Raw genomic sequence first — 27,299 nt, forward strand, 5'->3', positions numbered from 1 at the left:
GTGAGTAGTTTAGGACATCTTTCAATGACCCCTTATCTAGATTGTGTCAAGTAGTAGAAAAAGGCTCTCTAAAAAAGATTTTCTACCATTAATTTTAGAGTGTTTATTATTATTATTACAATCATGTAGATGATAAAACTTTATTTATTTGTTAATTAGATAATTTAAATTATTTTTATTAAATAATTTTAATTTTAATTAATTATAATTTTAGTCTTAATGTAATTATATCTAATTTTTTATCATATGATTTCCATAATCTTAGTTATAATGAAAATAAATAAATAATCATTATTATAAAAATACAAAACTATAATTATAATTAAAATAAAATTTAAAATAATTTAAATCTATTATTTCTCTAAATATCATTATTTTTAGTACATGGCTGCCACTAAATAAGAAGTCAAACTAATTATAAATTATTTATAATTAATTTAATAAACTAATTATATAGAAGTTCTAGTTGATTCAGTTCTCCTTCCACACAAGACAATTTCTAAATATCAATTAAGAATGTATTTTCCCATGTTCTTTTAAATAAAATATAATCATATTTATTAGAAAATTAATAATAATAAATAATTTACACAACTTAATTTAACTTGTAGAGTTTCTCTCAATTTGCAACTTATTTCTCTAACTCCATCTTCATCATGCAAATTTGTCAATCACTCCTCTATGATGCTACTTTACAAGATATAAATATATACACTATTTACTATGGTGAAAGAGCAAACACATAATTTCAATCATTCTATTTCTTTAACCTAGACAATACTTGTCAAGCTCATATATATCCATACACACCTTTAGCATAGTTATACTTTACAAGATATAAATATATACACTATTTAATATGGTGAAAGGGGAAACACATAATTTCAATCATTCTATTTCTTTAACCTGGACAATACTTGTCAAGCTCACATATATCCATACACACCTTTGGCATAGTTATCCTCCTACAATCACATAGACTATACACATGACATTTTCTCTATCTTTGGAAAACATTCTTATCTATTTATAGCATCAAAATATGAAACTCCCAGGGTCTTAGGCCTAAATCCTCCACACACACACACACACACACACACACATAGATATAACTCAGGACCCACATAAGTGGATGTGATTTCTCAATAGATTAATGATAATAGTTTCCCAAAATGTTTTGAGCTTTCTTTACTAACCATTGTGGAGCTGCAAAAATATTTGATTTATCCCTTCTCACACTTATTCACAAGTTTTCAATTTAACATTCGTATTTTGATAAACCATTATAATGTTGCAACAGGTAGTTTTGTATTCATTTTTGTAAGGGCCCGTTTGGTTCGTGGATATCAACAGGAATTAGAATTGTGAATTCTAAAAAAATCGCAATCCACTGTTTGGGTCGACGAAATGAGAATTGGAATACGAAAAAATTAGAATTTTGTATCCTCATTTATCCCCCAATTCGAGGATTCGGTCTTCCTTCCAAATAGTTGGTATTGCTCAAATACTCATTTTAATTCCAATTTTGGGAAAAACGAGCATTGCAAATTAATACAAAAGAAACTTTTTTTAAAGTCCGATAGACCTAATTTTTTTTTGGCACTCAAACTTTTTGTCTGCCAGATTATATTCGTTTGCACTCCATTTTATCTCTGCAAACATTTTGCTCCATTTTCTCTAATTTCTCACGTTATTTGCAGATCCATTTTTTCTCTGCCAAATGTTCTGCTCTCCATTTTCTCTGGTTTCTCAACGTCTCTGCAAAGGTATGGTTGCATTTTGCTCTCCATTTTGCTAGGGTTTAATAGATTTTGCTCTGAATACGAGGCCCTTCTTTTTTTGTTCATTGCGGTGCTACTGTTTTTACTTGTGAGGAGCTGCGCAAAGGCATATGCGCTACTTACCCAGTCCATTATTTCTTCTTTGGTCGACCAAACTCCTATAGAATGGTGGTACTTTTGTGTTGAATGCAGATTCACTAATTTTTTATGGCTTCTTTCTTGCGCTAACCCTGCCTTTGTGCATTTTGCCGAGGTTTTGGTCACGAGTTTGAACCTTAGCTGTCGCAGTGGCCATTTGCTTCACTAACAGGGCAGTTTGTAGATTGTTTTCCTCTAAATTTTTTTGTTTTCTTTTGGTTTAATTCGTCTACCATTGTGAGTTTTGGCGTGGCCATGCCTCATATCCAATTCCAGAAATGTGCAACCAAACGGTGAAAATGTGTATTCTCATAATGAATTCTTGGTAAACCAAACGGTCCCAAATCAAATCCTCAAAACAGTAATATGGATTTCAAGTTCCAGAATCCCAAATCAAGGTTTCCAAATGCCAATTCTCGAATCATATTGCAGCAACCAAACGGGCCCTAATAAGAGATTACTCACTGCTAGCATATCACCGCCTTGTGATGTGACATTGTGCATTACTTTATGATCAAATCAATCAGAACATATTAAAAAAAAAAAAGCGACCATCAAAACCATTTAACGATAGTTACAAGAATGGGCAAAGCTAGAGCAAAGTAACTAACGACGCAGGAGCATCACAAAAAGCACCTTTCCTTTACCTTGACCCAGTTCCTTACACAGCAGATTAAGCAGTCTGCTGATCCGGTGGGTGATTCAGTCGTTTAAGCAAGTGATCCAGGAAAGGTGGAATATAGTTACGAGAATGGAGCCCCGAATTGATTTCCTTATAGATAATTATTTTGAATTGGCAAGCTTAAGTTTGTTAACAATTCAAAACTATATTTTACAGTTTCAATTTATATTTTTGTATTCTACCCCTCTGGCACATCATTTTCCAAACTATATATGATCCAAAACATAATCCAAAACCTAACTCTTACACAATTGAATTTATGAAAAGTACCAAAATGATTTCTTCCAAATAATTATTATAAATTAGCAAACTTAATCTTTGTTATCAACAAAAAAATTCCAGAAACAGCTAACAATTTATAACTGTAGTATAGTAATTTTAGTCAATTTAAGAATAAGGCCTCGGCAAGCTTTTCAGGCGCCCCTGTAACATGTAGTTTTAGCCATAATAAAAAGAAGGCCTAAATGTTCCCACTGTCATCTTTATGACTGATAACTTGATTTGATCCCAGTTTGTTACTCTGTTGTACATATTATTAAAACCTAAACATTTTTAATTTTTTTAGCAAAGTGGAGCAGGCCACATATATATTACCAAGAGGAACTTAAGACCTCCTATATGGAGGGCACCCCAATTCACCATTAGACCCAAATATATTGCTGGAGATCTTATCCAAAACACTGACATGGAAGCCAGTCTTTGAACATTAAATAGATGAGGGAACATAAATAATTATAAATCAAAGAGGGCTCAAAAAGAATATTTAGTTTATTTGTTACAGATTTAATGAATGAATGTAAGTTTACAAATTCTTGAACTAATTTACAATAATTAAAATGGTGGAATTTCATATTATGCTTGACATACAGTTTGCATATGATCTTCCAAATTCAATTGAAAAGAAAAGCATAACCCTGGAGCAAGATCTACTCGTTGACAAAAATAGAATTGAAGCCAAACTGTTATCTGTCTACTAAAACTGCACTTAATCCGCATTAGTTAGCCGGGGATTCATCAAGTGCCTGCAGTAGCAGTAAATCAAGGAATTCACAGACTGAATATGATCATGAACCCTCGTTAAATTATAGGAACTCAAGAGAAAATAGATCAAATCATTGAAACAAAATATATAGATTTTGATGCCTCGTTAACATTTAGACTTTCTGAAAGGCGAAAATCCATAGGAATTAGTGTAAAATCTTCTTATATGAGTATTTTGATAAGTTTTCGAACTTTATATCATATTTCCCTAGCATATCAAGTGGTAGGAGGCAAGCAGGGGAGGACAGAGAATGTTTAATGCTCAATTTAATTTAATTATTTTTGGAACAATGTGTTTCTTGTCCTCATACAAGCGTAACATAATTACTTATGTAAAGAGGCATATGCAATCCTTCATCATGTTCACTCAGATGGTAGTGACCTTGAAGGAGATCCAAAGATATAAACCTTCTTCCTCTGTTTACATAATTGTGTCCACAAACCCTTTCATCTTGAAATACGTTGCACTTGCACTTCATTCTACCGCTCGGCAAAGAAGGCATTTTGTCAAATGGTTGGTAGCTTTAGTGATCGCATTCTTCAGATGAATTTCCTTCTCACTCTTCTGGTCAGAAAGAAATATCAGGAAGCACATATAGTTTACGGTCTCAGCCAAGTGGATGCAATGTTTAAGAAACAAAAACATCAAAGGTCCCGGTAAAGTAATTTTATGTGAAAACTTCAGCAATGTTTTCAGAAAAAATTGCAGATGGGTTTGATCTATGCTTAATGACTTTTTAAAAATGACAATTAGTAGCTGCTTCTTTATCTGGGTGACAAACCAGATGAAAAATTTAAAAGAAAAAAAAACTTTAACTTACTGTTTGTATTGCTTCCATTTCCAAAATTAAGTTGTCAATCTGAACTTTGTTGTACTTGCTTATGAGAACCAGTGGGTTCTCTACTGCAGGTTGATGATCTGGAATCGAGTTTGAGTTGTTTATAACCTGGGAAGTATTTGAGATACACAATTCTAATTGAAGGAGAGGTTTTGTCATGGTAGCCAGGGAACTACTCAAAATTGCAAACTGGAAAAAGAGTTGAAGGATCACAAGGAAATTACAACAGAGTATAGAAAATGAGGAGTGTGTATGCAACATACATAAATACCTTGAATTTCCAATCGAAATCGATCGGATGATGTGCAGGAAGATTGAGTTCACTCATTGCATCCTTTTCCTGCCCTCCCCGCTGTTCACCCTAAAAGTGGAAAACTACAGATAACCAACACTAGCAGTTCTGACGACAAAAAAAAACCCAAAAATCTGATCGACTAGTTTTTAAAATAGAATGTGAAACAACAAATCAAAATAACTGGCGTAGATAATTAGGTGGCGAATACAAGCGCCTTCTCATTCCCCTTCGTCCTCTCTTGCCAGAACTACTCCTAAACTCTAATTCCAGACTCGGCTATCATTTACATCAGGCTAATAACCCTGGAGTGCACCCAATGCAGTAGCAGCAAAGGTCCTCACTGTTAAAGCCCCACACAAACTCCGTGACATTACTCAACTATATAAAGTTCACTGAAAATGTTTGAAGCTTGCAACATTAATAAACAACTGCATTGGCTAGATGCCAGAGACCAACAAGGAATGCTCCTCAATTTAGACAACGACATCCTAGATATCAGATTCCAGAACCTCCAGGGATGATGAACATGAATTGGCAGTTCGGTTCAATAAGGAATGGGCCTCTGCCAAATATGAATCATGCTATGCTACCTAGTCTGCCTCCTGCACATATGCCCTCCGGGATGCCACCAGGTTCAATGCTGCCTAGACCGCCCGCAAGCACAAGCACGCTCGTCTCTCTTCTGTATCAAGCACCACCTATGTCCTTTGTGACGCCACCGGGATCCTTACCTAGAGGGCCTCCTCCACTTCGGTGCTTCCTCCTCCAATTCCACCACCTTCATTTACTGTTCTCCCTTCAGGAGGTGCTAGCCCTCTCCCAAAAGCTTTTTGATGCATCCTCTGTGGCTTTTAAAGAAGGGATGTTACTAGATTATGTTGGCTTAGATATTTGAAATACATTGATACCTCTTTTGACTAGTGTTCTACTAACTACTTGGAAGTACAACATATGAGGTTTTATCTAAAGTTGTTAAACAATCTCTTCCTCCTTATGAATCAAGTTCATATTTCATGTGATGAATAACAAATTCACCAAAACTACTTTAAATACCTTCTTCATTTACAACCTCCTCTATTATAACAAATTTGCCAAATCGACTTGGAATATCTTCTTCATATACAACCTCTTCTACTATTTATTAGTGGTAGTCATTTGCATATTCCTAGTCGTTTATGGGCAAGTGCTTCTATCATAATCTGTGCTAGGTGAAATGTGCATAGATTGCCTTTACTTGCTCTTGAGGGTTCTTTTATAACCATCTTTGCTAAGATGAAGGAAGCAATAATTGGTCCTCACAACTAAATCCCACACTAGGACTCTTCCTTAGAAGACCCTGATATGGTTGTTGGAATGATTTGTTGACCATGGCCAATTATCTCTTCAATGCAATAATAACATCCTCCTACCTCTGAATCATAAGGTCCTCTAAATGTAGCACTATTAGATTGTATCTCTTTCTTCCATTTTGCAGAAGTATCTCGAGAATCAATTGACACAGCTGGCAGGTGATAGAAACATTTTATGACTACATTTATCAATATCTCCAGAAATAATCTAGCTACTACATCTTGATGTTGTACTCCAAGGATACTACATCCAGTGAAGAACACTGCAAGGTGCTTTTTGGCTATTGTTGTCACCTTCAGCCTACATGGGTAACCAATTTGAGAGACCTTTAAGGGCTAAGTGTAGTATATTTTCATCACTGGTAATGTGCTATGTTTTTTGCATTGTTTTCACAAGCAAGCAAAAACATTGTGCATTTTTAGCACCCTGAGATAAAAATGAGTTTTTATGCAAGTATGCAGGGAATAGTCATCTGGTGCGAAAGTTCAGACCCCATGTATCTATAATTCCTTACAGAAAAAAAATAAAAAATTCATATGCTGTAGAAAATGGTGTGCTTTCACATCTGTGAGATTTAAAAGCAAGCAACTTTTCCAAGATTAATGACTCAAATTGCATCACATTTGTGCAAATAAATCTAAGATGTGAAAAATAGTAAGCATGTAGCTGTGCTTTTTGCATTGTGGGTCCCAATTCTTTTGTTGCTAATCACCTTTTTCCAATATCAATGGCTCAGATTTTATTGTGTTTTGTTTGTTTTTCACCATTTTGGCAAAAACATTGTGTTTTCACACCGAGAATTTTCATGAGCAACTAGAATGCATCATGAGAACAAAAAAAATAATGCCGGACTTTTATTTTGCCTCTACATTCAATGTAAGCATATTTGTTGACTTTATTACCACCTGAAGGGGGATTGACTTGATTTTCTTGACTGTGGGGGTATTTATTGGCCCATTCCATATCACTTCATGGATCAAATATACATAGAAATCAGATTTGTTCCACTTGAAATTTCTCTTGCTTTTGCGAAGCGCCTTCATTTTTTGGTTGTTCTCTATCACTTCCATGATCAGATGTACACACAAAAAACATTTTTTTATTTCATGTAGACTTCATATATTGCAACTTAACTCCAATGTGGTTGGAGTTTGACCTTCACTAACAAATCTGAGCTTTGCCTAAATTATATAAAGGGGAACTTTGTATATATTTTCTAGGTTCTTCTTTTGGTTCTTTTGCAAAAATATTTTTTTTGCAACTATAACTATGTCTTATTCAACACTGATGAAAAACCCTTGGTTTTACCTTTTTTCACCATTAACCTAGCCTATGCATGTATTTTGCCTTCTGTTGAGTGTTTCTATTCTATGTTTCAAGTTTGTATGTTTGTTCCTGATTTTCTCATGAGTGGTGTAGATTGAATGCTTCTTTCCTTATAGGACCTCATGGTTTAGACTTGTATATGACTCCTTGAAAGATGGTTCAGAGTTGAAATTTGTGTAGTTTGAGTGGTTTTATTGGTTTTATGTACAACTACAAGGAGGGAGCAACCAAAGTTTCAATCTAGTGCATCACCTCCTTAAAGAATTTGCAATTCTTCCCTTTTCCCTCAAAGTTTAAGTTTAGGTACATCCTAATTGTTAAAAGTAGGCATTTTCTAGAGATTGTACCTCAAAGCGCAAGTTCAACACTAGGGCGGTTGTCTCAATGTTTTACAAGGTTGCTTGAGAGTCATACCCAAAGCATGGGTGCAAAATTTTGTGACACTAGTCTTTGGCACACTTGGTGGTGCCAATAATCAGTTGCATGAGTTCGTCACTTACCCATTATAAACTTCATTCACTGTAAACTTAGGTGTTTGTTAGTTCTAAAAGCCTTTGGAGGAAACCCAATCAAGCACCCTAGCAATAAGTGTAAAATCTACTAGTTTCAAGTGCAAGTGTTGGTCTATGTAAAGATTATCTCTATCTTTTATGTTTGCATGTATTCTATGAATTTGTACATTTTATGAAGTTCTAACAATGGACCCATTTCATAGATATGCATATTATGCCCCTCCAAATCTTGAGATTTTTTCCCCTTAACCCTCATAGTATCAATATCAGCCACAACTTGATTATGTCCCAATCTCATTTGTTGCACTCTACAATCAACATGTCCAATACTGTCACTTCCCTCCCTCCACTACTCTACCAAAATCCACGTCTTCCAAATGGATTAGTTAAACATGAGACTATGTTGGAAATCGTGGTGCAATAGATGCAAAATATGAAGCAAGACTTCAATCTTGGGTTATAGATGATGGGCATGATGCTTTAGAATTGAAGTGAGATGCTTTAGAACTAAAGTGAGCAATTGTTGGACCTTGGTGAACAAGTTGATGAAATAAAGAGGTAGTGGGAGTATGATGTACAACCATGGGGAGATCAACAAGGGAATATGAAGAGGACTAACCTGTTAGGGTTATCCTCGTCAACAAGAACAAGGTTATCATACTCTCACTCTCAAGAGTGGGAGGCACAAAGATATTACTTTGAGGACCTTGCAAGAAGGTTGTCAATAGAAGAGGAGACAAGGCTCAGGCTTTCTCAAATGTAAGCATCTAAATCTCTAGAGGCTCATATACGCAACTTTTCTAGATTTAAATAGAGAAAGCCTCCTCTAATACAAGAATCTGCACAAAACTTGACACCCTTCCTCTCAAGATTTATATCCCAACATTCAAGGCCCCTCAACCCATTATTGTTCAATACTTGGGTGGTTGTCTCAATGTTTTACAAGGTTTCTTGGGACTCATACCCCAAGCACTGGTGCAAAATTTTGTGACACCAATTTTTGGCACACTTGGTGGTGCATAGAGTTCACTTGTACAAGTTCGTTTCTTAGCCATTATAAACTTCATTCACTATAAATTTAAGTGTTTGTCAATTCCAAAAGCCATTGGAGGAAACCTAATCAAACACCATGGCAATAAGTATAAAATCTACTAGTTTCAAGTGGAAGTGTTGGTTTATGTAAAGATCATCTTATCTTCTATGTTTTACAGGTTTTCTATGAATTCACATCTTTTATGAAGTTCAATATCAAAATCAATATGAAGTTGCACTATGTACTCAGCATGTCCAATATGCTCACTGCCCTCCCTCTACTACTCTACCAAGCTCCACATCTTCCAATGGATTAGATAAACTTGAGGCCATATTTGAAATCATGGTGCAATATATGCAAAATATGAAGCGAGACTTCAATTTTGGGTTGTAGATAATGAACATGATACTTTAGGACTGAAGTAAGCAATTGTTAGACCTTGGTGAACAAGTTGATGAAATCAAGAGGTAGCAAGAGTATGGCATACAACCATGGGGAGATCAACAAGGGAAATATGAAGATGACTACACCTATTAGGTTTCTCCTCGTCAACAAGAACAAGGTTATCTTTCTCTTTTTCACTCTCGAGAGTGAGAGGCACAAAAAAAAAATGTTTGAGGAGGACCTGGGAAGAAAGTTATCTATAGCAGAGGAGGAGATAAGGCTCAAGCTTTCTCAAATGCAAGCATCTAATCCCTAGACGCTCTTATACACAAATTTTCTATCGTTAAATAAAGAATGCCTCCTCCAATACAACAATTTGCACAAGAACTTGAGGCCCTTCCTCCTAAGATTTATATCCCAAGCTCCAAGGCCCCTTAATCCATTATTGTAAGTCCTCCATAAACGGAAACTGGGACAAGCTCATTTCCATTGTACACATTTGAAAATCATGAGCTGCAACAACATGTTGTCAGACAAATGATAGAAGAGAAGGTATAGAAGCTATTCACATCTCATTATCATCTCTTCTTCATTAACAAGGAGTACAAATCTAGACCTAAGAAAGAAGAGCATCCAATACTCTTATATGATGAGCTTCCCTTTTTTGGATGATGCGGGAGCATCGAGCTTGGATTTTGGTGGAGCTATGCTTTTCATGGTTAGGGATGTGTTGGAGACACATTGGGGAACCTTTCCTCATGATTACATAGAGATTGGATGGATTGAGTTGAAGTTTGAGCAGTTTTTACCTTGCTGTTGGAACTGTGTTTTTCTAGTTTTTGGGTGCCTGTTGCAGGCCGTATAACTAATTATCCTTAATGAGTTAGAGGCTACGCACTTCAAGGATTGAAGAGGACCTAGAGTAATATCTATGGTCCAAGATGCAAGTTCTAATTCATTATAGGTTGGGAGATATGGCAATTCTCCCGGAGTATCGATTTCTGACAAACTACGTGACAAGTTTCTATGCGTGACTTTCGTGATGGATGCGCACTTTTCCTTGGGGAATCAGCCTTTGTGCACTTAAGGGGTTGTAGAGGACCTAAGTACTACCTATGGTTTGAAGCACAAGTTCTAATTCAATCAGAGCTAGGAGATATCGCAATTTTTCTCAGACATAGATTTCTGGACATTTAATTGTTGTTGCAAGCCAACTTGTGGCATTTAATTTATGTATTTGTATTTAATTTGTGTTATGGGCCGATTTGTGGCTCAAATTGGTATAAGCAGGGGTTGTGGTGAAGTATTTTAGTCATTATGATCCATCTAGGAGAAGAGGAGGTAGCTGAAGAGCGAGTTTTTCCTGAGTATGTGGACAGAGCGCCAAATGTGAGGCAGTTTACAGCAGGATTATGATGGAGTTGTGAGTGTGTGGACAGAGTGCCGAATGTGAGGCAGTTTACACTTGGATCTTGGATAAAGTTGGAGTAGAGCTAGGGCTGCGGCTGGAAAACAAGGAGACTGCTTGGTGGGCTTGTGAGCACGAGTTTAGATTTCCTTGGTGGTTTCTTCCAGATTGTTGTTATGTTATAGATCTGGGCTAGCTGGGATTGGTTTTGTAAGTTGGATCTTGAGGGATCTTGTAGGACTGATTTTTTAATTGCTATTTGTATTTGGCCCTAACTTGGAAGGCTTTACAGCCCAACATATTGCATGTGATTAGTTATCTTCTATGAATAAATTATTGTAATTTGGTAGCAGATCTTGCATTATTGCTTCTTCTTGTTGTGTTTCCATTGTGTAGTTATATTGATGGGGGCTGGGACATCTCCTTTGGGGATCCTCTTGCCTTGCGCTATGTCAAGTGGTATCAGAGCGAAGATTGTTCTTGAGTGTGTAGACAGATCATCGAAGTTGAGGCAATTTGCACCAGGACTTAGGTTGGAGAAGTAGATCTGAGTTGATCTTGATCTGTTGGTGGATTTTCTTTCTAGAGTCTTAGATCTCTTGGTTATGAGGTGGCAGATCATGGTTCTAACTTGTAATTGCAGAGGGCTTACAGATGGATCGATGGATGCAAAGATGGAAGACTAATCTTGTTGAGGCATGATCGTAGAGAGTTTGTGGATTACAGATCCATAGTCCTGGACTTGTAATGTGGTTCTTGATTGTTCATGCGAGGTGGCAAGTTGCGATCTAACTTGCAAACAATTCAAGGTTGTCACAAGGAGCGTAGGAAGGATTTGTTGCAGAGGGTTTACGAAAATCTTGGGAGATGGCTCTGAGAGGATTGGACCCTGAGATGATTGTGAATCTCTATGATGTGGTGAAGAGGGATTTTTCTAAGATGTCTGCTCAGTTTGAAGCTAGTTTGGCTGATCGAGCTAAGAAGGTGGCTGCTCAGTTTGAAACTAGTTCAGATGATCGAGATAAGGACGGGATAAGGAAGGCATTTCATAGATGTTTGTAGAGTTGGAGTCTACCAATCCAGAAGAGAGTTGTTTGGTCAGTTAAGAGACTTGTTCGTGAGAGAAGAGGGCATGACAAGGTCAAGGTGGAAGAGGTTGGTTTTGTTGATCAAATTGTGGAGTCTGATACAGAACTTGCAAAGCAACTGGAGGTTGTTGCTAAAGATATTCCTAACCTTGTTGATGTTGGGACAGAGATTGGTTTTCATGATCAGTTGGTTGGATCTGACATGGAAATTGCAGAGCACTTGGTCGTGGATGATTCAGTTGTTGTTGGTGATGAGTTGTGTGTTGCAGAGCATCTTGTTGTGAGCAATGAGGTTGTTGGTGTTGACAGTTTAGCATATGTTGCTAAGGAGTTACATATTGTTGTTAATATGGAGTTTGTTGCTGTTGGTGTGGATTCACTAGTTGTTGATGTGGATGAGGATTTGTTGATGAAGCATTATGTTCGATTTGTTCTTGGGCATAAGCATGATGATTGGGTTGCTAATATGTATTTGATTCTGATGTTTTAGTGGATGAAGCATAGATGGTTGATTTTTAGATTTGTTATATTGACTTTGATGAAGTGGAAGCCTTTGGTAAAGATGAAGTTGGTTGCAAATCTTTCTTTGGGCATCAAAGTATGGGACATACTTTTCTATTTACCTGGGGAGTCTGATGTAGGAGCATCGAGCTTGAATTTTGGTGGAGCTATGCTTTTCATGGTTAGGGATGTGTTGGAGACACATTGGGGAACCTTTCCTCATGATTGCATAGAGATTGGATGGATTGAGTTGAAGTTTGAGCAGTTTTTACCTTCTTGTTGGAACTGTGTTTTTCTGGTTGTTGGGTGCCTATTGCAAGCCATATAACTAATTATCCTTAATGGGTTAGAGGTTTCGCGATTGAAGAGGGCCTAGAGTTCTATCTATGGTCCAAGGCACAAGTTATAATTCATTATAGGTTGGGAGATATGGCAATTCTCCCAGAGTATCAATTTCTGACAAACTGCGCCATGGGTTTCTATGCATGACTTTTGAGATGGATGTGCACTTTTCCTTGGGGAATCAGCCTTTGCACACTTAAGGGATTGTAGAGGACCTAAAGTGCAACCTATGGTTCAAAGTGTGAGTTCTAATTCAATCGGAGCTAGGAAATATCGCATTTTTTCTCGGACATCGGTTTTTGGACATTTAATCGTTGTTGCAGGACGACTTGTGGCATTTAATTTATGTATTTGTATTTAATTTGTATTGTGGGCCGACTTGTGGCTTAGATTGGTATAAGTAGGGGTTGTGGTGAAGTCTTTTAGTCATTAAGATCCATCTAGGAGAAGAGGAGGTAGCTGAAGAGCGAGTTTTTCCTGACTCTGTGGACAGAGCACCGAATGTGAGGCAGTTTATAGCAGGATTATGATGGAGTTGTGAGTGTGTGGACAGAGCGCCGAATGTGAGGCAGTTTACACTTGGATCTTGGATAAAGTTGGAGTAGAGCTAGGGCTGTGGCTGGAAAATAAGGAGATTGCTTGGTGGGCTTGCGAGCACAAGTTTAGATTTCCTTGGTGGTTTCTTCCATATTGCTATTATGTTACAGATCTGGGCTAGCTAGGATTGGTTTTGTAAGTTGGACCTTGAGGGATCTTGCAGAACTGATTTTGTAATTGCTATTTGTATTTGGCCCTAACTCAGAAGGCCTTACAGCCGGGCATATTGCGTGTAATCAGTTATCTTCTATGAATAAATTATTGTAATTTGGTAGTAGATCTTGCATTATTGCTTCTTCTTGTTGTGTTTCCACTGTGTAGTTATATTGATGGGGGCTAGAACATCTCCTTTGGGGATCCTCCTGCCTTGCACTACGTCAGTTGATATGGAGATAGAGGGGGAGAAAGAAAAATAAAGGGTCCCTATTCTTGAGGAATAAATCATACCTAATCAAGCTTTATAACATTAAGAAATATCAAACCTATTGCAAGAGAAAGAAGAGAATCGCTATCACTTGTAGGAGGAAGACAAGCATGAGCCAAATGAGGAAGAAGAAAAATAGATGCAAGATATGAGATGGAAGATGGTTTTTCCCACATCATAATTGACTTCTACTCAAGGATTCGCACCATACTATCAACTCCAAAGGTGGTTGAAAAACATGAGGACAAGGTGCAGATCATATTTTGAATAGAGATATTTGAGGACCCACTATCAAACCAAAAGGATAATAGTGTTGCAGAGCATAAAAACATGGTCAAGGATGATCTCTTAGACCTAGTACCATCAAGAGGATGGCCCATAAAGCATCTAGCTCTACAACAAATCTACATGTTGCTCTTGGTCATGCCTATTTTAGAGCATGAGGCCAATTATCACAAGGAGAAAGTTTGTCTTTCTCAGAGAAAGGATGTTCTAGCACTAGAGAGATTCTTTGTTTCAACATTGGAAGTGCATTCCGCCAAGCTGTTCTATTTTTTCATGCTTGTTTCTGTACTCGGTTTCCCATATGCATGAATGGAACAAACTATTCACTTTCTAAGTGCACAAGAACAACCATTTCTTTCCTAGAGGTGGCAATTTTTTTAATGTTCTTCTCAGGTTATAGAGTTGCAGATTTTCATGTTTTAACAAAGATGAAAATTCAGCATGTTTTCCACTTCTATGAAAATTTGTCATGTTTTTTATGCTTGTGCCTCTATGCCCAATGGATTATTCTTGGTCATTGATTTTATGCCTAGCATAAAAACATTCCATGTGAGTCGCCAAAAATGTTGGCTATTTTGCCACCATTAGCCTACATGGATAACCAATATGAGAGACCTATATGGGATAAGTGCAGTATGTTTTCAACATTGGTAGTGTACTATGTTTTTTGCAGCGTTTTCACAAATAGGTGTTATGTACTTTCAACACCTCGTGATCCCATGGAGAGTATCATAAAAGATAAGTTTGTATTCATGTGCACAAGGAATAGTCATCTAGTCCAAAAACATCGTGTTTTTTGTGTACCCTATGTATCAGCAGCGCATTTGCAAATAAAGTATATTTATGCATGGCAGAAAATTTTTGTGTGTTTTCACATATAGGGGATTTAAACATTGATCACCTTTTCCAAGGTACGAATCAAATTTCATTGTGCTTGTGTGGTTATATCTAAGATGTATGAAATATTAAGTGTGCAGGTGCGCAATATAAAACATCATGTGTTTTCTATATTGTGGCTCCTAATTCCTTTGTTTTCAAGGGGTTTAAATGTCAATCACCTTTTCCAAGATCATTGGCTTAGACTATATCGTGTTTGCACAGTTAATTCTAAGATGTGTGAAATGCTAAGTGTGCATGTGCATGGGGTGGAAAATGTTGTCTTTTTCACCATTTTAGTGAAAATGTTGTGTTTTCACACTCGGGATATTTTTTGCATGTAACTAAAACATGACTCAAAGACAAAAATAAAATTATTATTGCTAAACTTGTTTTTGGTTTCTACACACGATGTACACACGTTTCTTGACTTTTTTACCACTTACGAGGGTATGAGCTTGATTTTCTTGGCTGCGGGGGCATTTATTGGCCCATTTCCTGTCATTTCATGTATCACATTGACGACAATTAGATTTGTTCTGATTTATTCCACTTGAATGTACCTTCCACAAAGTGCCTCCATTTTTAGGTTGTTCTCTATCACTTCAATGAACATATGTACACAAAAGATCATTTTTTGACCTGATTTGTTGACTTGTTATTTTGTAAACTAACTCATATGTGGTTGGAGTTCAAGCTTCACTGATAAGTTTACGTGATACTTGAACTTTATAAAATCAAGCTAGTTCTTCTTTTGGTTCTTTTGCAAAAATATTTGTTCTACAAGTATAACTATGCCTTTGTCTAAATTAATAAAAATATCCCTATTTTTACCTTTTTCACCATTTACCTAGATTTTGCATGTATTTTGCTATGTGTTGAGAGTTTCTATTCAATGTTTCAAGTGTGTATGCTTGAGTCTAATTTTCAAGAGTGTTGTAGTGTGAATACTTCTTTCCTTATAGCATCTCATTTGATCAAACTTGTAAATGAACCCTTGAAAGGTGGATTAGAGTCAAAAATTGTGTAGTTTGGGAGGTTTTATTGGTGTTATGTGAAAGTACAAGGAGGGAGAACCAAATTTTCAATTTGATGCATCGCCCCGTCTCTGCAATCCTTCTTCCTTTTTCCCTCAAAGTTTTAGTTTAGGTGCATCCTGATTGTAAGGAAGTTGGCCTTCTCTGGAGATTCAACCTCAAAGTGCAAGTCCCACACTTGGGAAGTATCGATGTTTCACAAGGTTGCTTGTGGTTCATACCCCAAGCATGGGTGCAACTTTTGTGACAACAATTCTCCTCAATTGAAACCATCTCATCTCCTCTAAACTGAAGCAGATTTTGCTAAGAACCATTGGGCAAATCATTTAATTGGATGCCAAGATTCAAAGGACAAATGGAAGATCTCCACAATACTTGGAGCCAATATCGATGTGACATTGTTTGTTATGGGTACGAGATCGATTCTAGAAGGTGAGACAATGTTATGGAGTATTAAGGCATTGCAAGATGGTGATTGTGGTGTATTTCTTATAGGTGGAAGCAGTATGCTTTTAGGTCTTCAAGTTAGAACAAAGTATAATAAATTGCAAGGTCACCGGGAGACGGGGAGACTTTGAGGTCTCCGGTACTGGTACTGGTACCGGTACGGCAATTTTTCAAATAGGAGATGGGGGTACTTGGAGACGGCAATTTTTTTTTTTTTTTTTTAAATAAATTTTTAATAGTTTAAACTTAAAAGAGTCTAATACTAAAAGTAAATACAAAATTTCAAATTTTCAAAATAGTAATACCGTAAGACTAAAAGACTAAAGTAAATAATAAATTAATAATACTAGTGTTGTCACATTAAAAATTAAAATAGATTCATAGAGTCAAACTGTCAAAGATTATAATAATAATAAGCGGTCAGATACATAAGTACATTACTGAAATAGATTTTAAAACCTGACAAATTGGCATTGCTACAAAAAATTTGTGAAAATTATTGAATTATTCAACATTGATGCATGCATAGAGACACACTTAGGATTTCTATTTTCTAACTAAGAGTTAGGATTGCTTAGTTTAAAAGGGAGTAAATCATTTTGTAATAGTGTTTTTTTTCCAGTTACACAGATTCAACTAACAAAGATTCCTATATTGGTACTAGGATATTGCCAACAGCAGATAAACAGGTACGAATAACAAATACGACTTATACATCAAACTGAAACATGATATCCTCTTGAAAAAACAGAAATATGGGACCAAATACATTCATGTTAACATACATAAAACCTCTAGTCTATCACTGTTATCACTGAGTCTTTATCAGCAAATAGATGCTTGGTTTTCATGAGGAATAATACTATTATCAAGCATTTGCATATCAGATTTTTGTAACATACATAATACTATCTTCTAATGCACTAACAACAGTTTTTGCACACTAATTTCTCAGCCGCATAAATTTATGTGATTTGGGATCTTTACTGCAATCCTGTACAGCTTCCAATATGTTGTCTTAGACTTGTATCGTGTTCCTGTAGGTGACGTACATCACCAAGCAGTTGTTACGGAATTCATATAGTACCTTAGATTTTTGCATTAAAAACATTTAAATGAGGGCTAAAATATATAAAATTATTTAATATTATATTTTACATTTATATTTTATCAGGAGACTTCGAGGGGACTTCACTTTTTGGATTAGGAGACGGGGAGACTTCAGGAGACTTCGTCATGAAGTCTCCAACCTTTTTTGAGGTCTCCGGAGACGCGAAAAGTCTCCGAGACGCCACTTTTAGGGGGGAGACGGGTCTCCTTGTAACCATGATAAATTGTTTAACGGGAAAATGGTGATCAATTGGTGTATCATGCCACTAATTATAACTGCCCATCCTATGTAGCCTGACTTTAAGAAAATCACTTGGATGAAAAACATACATTCATCTAAATTAAGGGAGTCCTTATTACCTCTAAGCTAATGTAATAGAAAAAAAATGTCTATGATCTCCCCTTTTACGAACGTATTATAAATTTTACCAAGCAACTTGGGTTTCCCCTTACTTTAGGGTGAGAGCCATTCAATAGTAATTATATTCCTGTAAATTCCCTTCTTAAGATTAAACCCATTCTATGCTTAAGTGAAATCATATTGAGCATATACATTCTGCAATTCAACATGAATAAGACATTTTGAAGTATTGCCCTAGAAAAAGTTATCAAAATTCAATCAACTTGTTTCTAAATGGTACTAGTGCTAGGGCCATATTTGTTTATACATTCAAGCACCAAATTGACATGTTGTATGACCACTAGAAACCTTGCAACTTCAATAAGTGTTTGGCTATTTTTTAAGTAATGGAATACTTATTGGGGTCCTTTCTTCTCTAGAAACAGTTTAAATCAACATATCCTAATTTTGTATACCCTATTTGCAAAGTTGATTATTCTAGACCATTTAGGTGATCATACCCCATATGCTTGAATTTCATGGCGTCAATTTAATATATTCAACATTATTTTTGTGCAAATTTCTATCGAAAATCACCTCAAAACACAAATGTAAACAAGCTTAGTGCAAATGGAAAACTTACTAGCTTGGTAATCTCATTTATGAAAGAACATTGATGCCATGGATCCTTTCGTTTTGCCCACCTTTATCATAAAAATATAAAAATTGATAAATTGAAGCTATTAAAGGCCTACCATTAATGTCAATCATTCTAGCATTCAATGCTCATACCTACCACTACCACTTCCTCATTTTTTTCAAAAAAGTCAACTCAATTTGACTTGTTAGGCTTTGCTAAATCCTCCTTTCTTAGCATGTCAAAGAATGTGAACAATTTAAGAACCAATAAGCAAACTCGATGCACCTTATAAGAAGTTCAAAACCTCCCATGAGGTCCCCATGTCAACTTTGTAACACAATCCTTTTCATCTATTCTCTTTGCACTTCCATTTTAAATAAAGGTCCATTTCAAATAATAGTTTCTGACAAGGGTTCTAAAACTACTTATTGGGACAAAATACTTAGGAAGAACACTTAGAACTTTGCCAAGCTCCAACAAGTTTTTTAAATGTATCTTTCTTATGTTTTACTTCTCTTCCACTTATATCAGTGTTCCATTTTGAGCTTCGAATTTCATCTTAAATTCTAGAACCTAAATCAAGGCTTGATAAACTAGATAAAAAGTTGTAATCCTTTGCATTTTGCAAACACTATTCCACTTTGAACTTCGAGCTCCAAGATCCAATGAGAGTTCTACAACTAACATCACTCCAACAATTGTTTTTGAACAAGGACTTGGACACTTTGGGGAAGACTCAATTAGATAGGACTTTGATAATGATGGGATAAGACTATTGAAACCCGACAAGGAAAATAGAACTAGACAAAGACAGTCTCGATGGGGATAGATTACTTCATTGAGTACCAATAAAAACATCAAATTCTGAAATGACTTTGTAATGGTCACCCTTGGATGTCCCAAAAAACTAAACCAATTTGCTGAAAGGAATTTTGCCAAATAGTTTGCATGCAACCTCTTATTTCTCCGTTTAACTGATACCACTGTAATGGGCACCCCTGAATGTCCCAAAAAACTAAACCAAATTGCTGAAAGGAATTATGTCAAACAGTTTGCATTCAACTTCTTAAAACCCCTTATAACTCCAGAAATCAAACGTTTATTTGTTTGTTGTGTTTCGTGCATGGAATTGGTATCATACAACATAAACAAGAAAGAAACTACAATAATATGCAAAGTGGAAATGAACGGCTGCTAATAAAATGTTATTTTCAAAATTCATAAAACCAAATACATGGCAGATTTATCAACTCACTAATTACTTCAGCAATATTGTCATAATACTCTAGCCCATGCTTACGAACTTGCTGCTACAATACTTTGTCCTCCAATCAGTCCACTACCTTCATAATACCATTCCCTCCAAGCGGCATAAGCGTCGGACAAGTAGTGAAGAAGATATGAGCAAAATATCAAATCTGCCTGTAGCCGGAAATGCAACTAAACTGCCTGATAATGAAGCCAATAAGAAAGAATTCCAAAGGCCAAACCCCAAGGGAATGACGTCTAGAATGTTACAAGAGAGGATAGACGTCCTCAAATGCCAAGAACAAAGCTGCAACTCACACACCAATTTCTTCTCATATTCAACCTATCTAATGAAGCCACAGATGCTTCCTTTTATTCTATTCCCACGGGTCCGCTCAACTCATATGGGCAATGTGGGATAAAAGATGTGTAATATAAAACATATATTAAAATACCCCTTATGTCTCCCTTGGGTACACATCACCATAAAATAAATATTAAAGTAACACTTTAATATTTTACAATTAAATTAGACGTTACTTTAATAAAACTTCAGGCATTAAAATGTATTAGCAATCGAACTCCGAATAATGCGAGTGATAGCTCATCGGAAAGCTCTCACCGAGGAGTATCGAATCCAATCACCAAAATTGACCTGCACTGTGTCCTGCCGACTTACTAAAAATAGTAAGTATGCCTGAAACTGAGTAAATCAACTTCGTTTTGGCCCAAACTGGAAATGACTAGGCCAAAACACTCCAAGATCCCATTAAACCCTTCGTTAGCCCTCGGGACCATGTAGAACAAGGCTAACGCACACACACTTGGTCAACTGCTAAAATGGGGACATTACAATCCGCCCCCCTTGAAATTGCTTGTCCTCAAGCAATCTCAGTCCAGCTTGCTGAATAACCTGCTCACTCTCCCATGTAGAATCTTCCTCCGGCAGGTCTTTCCATCTGACCAAATACTCCTTCACTATCCTGCTTCTAAGCTTCCTCTCTCTGGTATCCAGAATAGCCTCAGGTACTAACACAAGCTTCCCCTCCTCATCCAAAGGGGGTAAATCTGCAGAAGGCACTACACTCTGACCAATGGCTTTCTTAAGCCTAGACACATGAAACACATTGTGCACTCGATTGCCTTCTGGAAGCTCAAGCTCATAGGCGACTTTGCCCACTTTGCGAATCACCCTGTATGGACCATAAAATCTAGGTTTCAACTTTTCAGCTCCGCTCTTCTTGAGCGATGACTGTCTATATGGTTGTAGCCTCAAGTAAACCATATCCCCTACCTCGAAGCTGCGCTCTATTCGGTGCTGATCAGCATACAATTTCTGTTGATTCTGGGCCTGTTGTATATTCTCTTTGAGCACTTTCAGGATGTCCTGACTATCCTGCAATAAGTTTTTGGCTTTGGGCACTCTACTGTCCCCCAAAACTAAATCCATGAAGCTAGGTGCTTCATAACCATAGAGTGCCATGAAAGGAGTCATCTTGATGGACATATGATAAGTGGTGTTATAACAATACTCTCCCATATGCAACCATCTGATCCAAGCCTTTTGTTGTGTAGTTACATAGTTCCTCAAATATCCTTCCGCCCATTTATTCACAATCTCTGTTTGCCCATCTGTTTGCGGATGATAACTAGTGCTAGGTGTAAGATCTGTACCACACAACCTAAAAAACTCTTGCCAAAAAACACTCATAAACTTACTATCCCGGTCGCTGACAATGAATCTGGGCAACCCATGTAACCTGAATATCTCTTTAAAGAAAAGCTCTGCCACCTGTGCTGCTGTGTAAGTGGACGGAATAGCAATGAAGTGAGCAATCTTCGTCAAGCGGTCCACCACCACATAGATGCAATCCCTTCCCTGTACTCGTGGTAAACCAGTGATGAAGTCCATCGAAATACTTTCCCATTTCCTATCAGGAATGGGCAAGGGCTGTAATAAACCTGTAGGAAATGTGTGTTCTCCCTTATTCTGTTGACAAACCACACACTCCCTGACATACCTCTGAACATCATCCTTGAGCCCTTTCCATGAAAACCGCTCTCGGATCTGCCTGTAGGTCTTGAAGACCCCCGGATGTCCAGCTGTGGGTGCATCATGAAATGCCTTCAGTATCGCCTCTCTCAAATGTGATGATGGAATCAAATAAACCCTGTCCTGAACTCTGATCAATCCATCTATCACCTCATAGCGATCATCCTATATGGTACCTGAAATCAATCCAGAAGCCCAAGCATCTCCGACATACTCTGCTATAATCCGATCTCTCCAATCTCCTGAAATCTCTGCCAGAGCACATAAGTGAGGTCTCCGAGATAAGGCATCAGCCACCACATTTTTCTTACCTTTGACAAACTCTATGTCAAAGTCATAAGCCTGCAATTTAGTCACCCATTTTTGTTGCCGGTCATTAAGATCACGCTGGCTCATGAAGTATTTAATACTGTTGTGATCAGTCTTGATCACAAAACGTCCACCTACCAAATATGATCGAAATTTGGCCAATGCATGCATTATGGCCAACATCTCCCGGTCATAGACAGAATAACTTTTCTCAACTCCTCGGAGCTTCCTACTCTCGAATGCAATGGGATGCTTCTCCTGCATCAATACTGCTCCAATCCCATCACCAGATGCATCACAATGAAGCTCAAAAGGCTTCGTGAAATCCGGTAGAGCTAGAACTGGACATGAAGACATTACCTGCTTGAAATGCTCAAAACACCTCTGTGCTGCCCCTGTCCACACGAAGGCTCCTTTCCTAGTAAGATCTGTCAAGGGTGTAGCAATCTGTGAGAATCCCTTAACAAACCTCCTATAAAAACCACATAAACCAAAGAATCCCTTAAGCTGTGTAAGGTTTGTGGGAGTAGGCCATTCTACAATAGCTCTAATCTTTTCGGGATCAACCCGAACGCCATCTGCACTAATGATATGCCCCAGGTAAAGGAGCTCAGTCATGCCAAACTCACATTTAGATTCCTTGGCATACAATGACTCTCTCTCCAGAATAGATAACACCTCCTCTAGATGATGTAAGTGCTCCTCCCAGGTCTTACTGAAGACCAAGATGTCATCAAAGAAGATCAAGACAAATCTCCTCAGCTGCTTCCTGAATACCTGGTTCATACAACTTTGAAATGTAGCAGGTGCATTGGTTAGACCAAATGGCATAACCATGAACTCAAAGTGGCCATAGTGACATCGGAAGGCTGTTTTCTCAATGTCCTTTGCTCTCATCCTGATCTGATGGTATCCGGATCGCAAATCAATTTTGGTGAAGAAGCATGCCCGATCCAACTCATCAATCAGCTCATCAATCCTAGGAATGGGATACCTGTTTTTAATTGTTTTCTTATTCAGTGCCCTGTAATCGATGCACATGCGCATCGTCCCATCCTTCTTCTTTACCAATACTACTGCTGAAGCAAAAGGGCTCTTACTGGGCCTGATATGCCCCATCTCCAACAAATCCTTAATCGCCTTCTCTATCTCATCCTTGTGTTTCTTAGGATGACGATAGGGAGTAATCATAACTGGTTTGGCTCCCTCCTCGAGCTCAATAACATGTTCCATCCCTCTGTCAAGAGGAACCCCATGAGGAATATTGCTAAATACTTTAGCGTGTCTATCGAGTATCTTCTGGACATCTAGTGGATGACTCTTTTCTTGTGGCTCTGGTGAAGTTGGCATAATGTGGCACTCTGCCGCCCACTCTATGTCATCATGACGAAAAAGTCTCTGCATTCTCCTCAAGGACACTATTCTGCAACCTCCATCTGAAAGCCCTCTAAGTACCACAGTTCTCCCCTCATGCTGGAATCTCATCTCCAATTTCGCTAGATTGAGTGTGAACTCAACTAGTGAAGCCATCCATGTCATGCCGAGGATGACATCATAATCTCCCATGTCCACAACATAGAACTCATCCTCCAACTCGTAGCCATCTCCAAACCTGATGCGAAGATTAGATATCTTCCGAGTGCATAATAACTTATCACCGTTAGCCACCATGACTCTAAACCCATCATGCTCCTCTGTCTGTAACCCTCTCCTGGCTACCAACTGTGCATCTATGAAGTTATGTGTAGCCCCAGTGTCAATAAGAGATATCACTTTCTGCCCCTGGATAGTACCCCTGACCTTAAATGTGATTGCCTTTTGGGCCCCTGTCAAGCGTGCCAACGATCTATCATCCTTAGGAATGTTGCTCTCCTCTATAGTGTTACCCTCATCTGAATCGGAGTGCTGATCCTCCCCTTCTGACTCTGACTCTTCTGCTGAAAAATACTCCATTTGATTTGCCTTAGCCTTGAGAGAACATTTATGAGATAAGTCCCAAGGCTCTCTACAATGGAAGCACAGCTTCTTCTTTCGAAGTTCATTCAAGGTTTCATTGTCTAGTCCTGTTGATCCTTCTTTGGGTTTGCTATACTCTTTCTGAAATGATTTTTTGTCTTTGTCCTTGCGGTAGGAAAAATCTGTTGAATGGTTTTTTCCTTTGTATACCGAAGGGGCTAAATCTCGTGCCTTTTTAGTTGCTTCAGCTAACGTGAGTGGATCATGTCCCTTCACCCAACCTCGTAATGGATCAGCAAGACCATCACAAAATAACACCACCAATCTCCTAGGAGAGATATCAGTAACAAGTACAGACAAGCGCTGAAACTCGGCAATGTAAGCATCCACAGAACCTGACTGTTTTAACTGTGCTAGCTCCTTGAAATGTAACTCGGGATCCTTAGTGTCAAATCTCCCAATCAATGTTTCAGTGAATTCCTCATAGGATGTAATCTGATTATGCCCCAAAGTCACCATGCCATGATGCCACCATTTATGTGCAATGCCATCCAAGTGCATAGCCGCATACTTGATAGCCTCCTCCTCAGGCATAGGATTTAGCTGCAAGTATGTATCTACCTTCTGCACCCAAGCTCGTGCAGTCATCTTCCCTGAAGCATCATAATAAGGTAAAGAAAGTTTTCCAACTTTCTTCCTCAGCTCAAAGTTTTGATTCCTCCCTCCTGCTTTAGGCATGTGTCTCATCCTCAAGTCCATATAATCTCTAAGAGAAATATCCGCCTGAAACTCTGGTCCACTAGCCTCCCAGTCCCTCCTGAACTGATCCTGTAACTCGGTAATCTGCGGTTCGTTTACTGGATGAACCGGATCTTTGGGTGGAAAAGTGGGTAGAAGAGGTCTCGAGCTCGCAGTCCGTGTTGGGCGTGCAACGTGTCTAAAGTTATCAGCCTCATTCCCATTATTGCCGTGTCCATTATTACCATTAATGTTATTCTCAGGACCATTGTTGTTGCCTTGGCCTTCATGGTTATTGTTTCCCCCGTTGTTATTGTTTCCCTCGTTGTTATTGTTTCTGTTGTTGGCATCACCTGGATTAATATTGACACCCATCTGTCTAGCCATGAGCTGCAACATCATGTCCATTCGCCTATTCTGCTCCTGCTGCATACGCTGCCCTTGCTCTAATGTATCCAGTAACTGTCGGAACAGTACCTCCTCCTGATCTGGACCAGCATTTCTGCCTCCGCCTAATCCTGTATTCCTGTCATCTCGATCACCCATATTATTGTCCTGATCACAGAATATCTCCTCTGTGTCTGTATGGTTGAATTCAATGTCCCCCTGCACGGATGTACTAGACTGTTTGCTTTGCAAGTCTGAAATCCTATTTTGTCTTGCTCTGGTATCGCGGAAATTATAAGACCCCTGTCGCATGCTCAAACATAAATGCTTAGCCTGTGTTTTTTACTTACTTTTTCCCTCTATCCGGCTGTTCCAAATTCCCTATAAGACCTCCACAGGATGGCAGGACTTATAGCTCTGATACCACTGTAATGGTCACCCTTGGATGTCCCAAAAAACTAAACCAATTTGCTGAAAGGAATTTTGCCAAATAGTTTGCATGCAACCTCTTATTTCTCCGTTTAACTGATACCACTGTAATGGGCACCCCTGAATGTCCCAAAAAACTAAACCAAATTGCTGAAAGGAATTATGTCAAACAGTTTGCATTCAACTTCTTAAAACCCCTTATAACTCCAGAAATCAAACGTTTATTTGTTTGTTGTGTTTCGTGCATGGAATTGGTATCATACAACATAAACAAGAAAGAAACTACAATAATATGCAAAGTGGAAATGAACGGCTGCTAATAAAATGTTATTTTCAAAATTCATAAAACCAAATACATGGCAGATTTATCAACTCACTAATTACTTCAGCAATATTGTCATAATACTCTAGCCCATGCTTACGAACTTGCTGCTACAATACTTTGTCCTCCAATCAGTCCACTACCTTCATAATACCATTCCCTCCAAGCGGCATAAGCGTCAGACAAGTAGTGAAGAAGATATGAGCAAAATATCAAATCTGCCTGTAGCCGGAAATGCAACTAAACTGCCTGATAATGAAGCCAATAAGAAAGAATTCCAAAGGCCAAACCCCAAGGGAATGACGTCTAGAATGTTACAAGAGAGGATAGACGTCCTCAAATGCCAAAAACAAAGCTGCAACTCACACACCAATTTCTTCTCATATTCAACCTATCTAATGAAGCCACAGATGCTTCCTTTTATTTTATTCCCACGGGTCCGCTCAACTCATATGGGCAATGTGGGATAAAAGATGTGTAATATAAAACATATATTAAAATACCCCTTATGTCTCCCTTGGGTACACATCACCATAAAATAAATATTAAAGTAACACTTTAATATTTTACAATTAAATTAGACGTTACTTTAATAAAACTTCAGGCATTAAAATGTATTAGCAATCGAACTCCGAATAATGCGAGTGATAGCTCATCGGAAAGCTCTCACCGAGGAGTATCGAATCCAATCACCAAAATTGACCTGCACTGTGTCCTGCCGACTTACTAAAAATAGTAAGTATGCCTGAAACTAAGTAAATCAACTTCGTTTTAGCCCAAACTGGAAATGACTAGGCCAAAACACTCCAAGATCCCATTAAACCCTTCGTTAGCCCTCAGGACCATGTAGAACAAGGCTAACGCACACACACTTGGTCAACTGCTAAAATGGGGACATTACAGACTTCTAGAGAACAATGCATTAATCTCAATGACTTCGAAAAAGACTCAAAGGATTCATTTCAAACTAATTATCAAATCCCAATGATTATTCCAGATCTAATCTTGAATTCTAACAACTTGACTAAGGATTTAAAAGACAAAAAAAAAGCCTAAAAATACTAAATTTCAAGTAAGGGTGTAAACTTGGGCAGCAGGTTTATCATCAAACCTTTTTCCTGTTTTAATCTAAAGTAAACATATTGAAGATCTTGTTACCTATTTTTACCTTTAGACCAATAACAAGCTAATAGGAAGGCTGTTCCACTTTGTGAGGTTTTAGGATGGCTTTAAATGATGAAAAGAGAAAGAGAGCAAAAACTTCAAATGCAACATTTTAACAATGTCAAAATGCCAAAATGTGAATAGGGTCTAATCATTAATTGGAGTCTTGAAAAGTTCCTTCACTATGTTGTGTTCCTTGTCATGTGCTTGTTTGGAA

The 27,299-nt window shown here is 37.7% G+C and overlaps 1 protein-coding gene across 2 annotated transcripts in view; it reads right to left on the bottom strand.

Annotated features, from left to right (window-relative positions):
- Positions 1 to 3,316: 3,316 nt before the first annotated feature.
- The window catches only part of LOC149536081 (uncharacterized), a 57,612-nt gene continuing 33,629 nt past the window's right edge, over positions 3,317 to 27,299 (bottom strand). For both annotated transcript variants that reach the window (XM_089806656.1, XM_089806657.1), the window contains exon 5: positions 3,317 to 3,623. In XM_089806656.1, coding sequence (XP_089662782.1) covers positions 3,597 to 3,623 — 27 coding nt within the window. In that variant the 3' untranslated portion in view covers positions 3,317 to 3,596. The remainder of the gene's footprint in view (positions 3,624 to 27,299) is intronic.

Source organism: Cupressus sempervirens, chromosome 10, assembly GCF_028749045.1.
Source record: "Cupressus sempervirens isolate cs-2001-9-10 chromosome 10, ASM2874904v1, whole genome shotgun sequence".
Classification (NCBI taxonomy): Eukaryota; Viridiplantae; Streptophyta; class Pinopsida; order Cupressales; family Cupressaceae; genus Cupressus; species Cupressus sempervirens.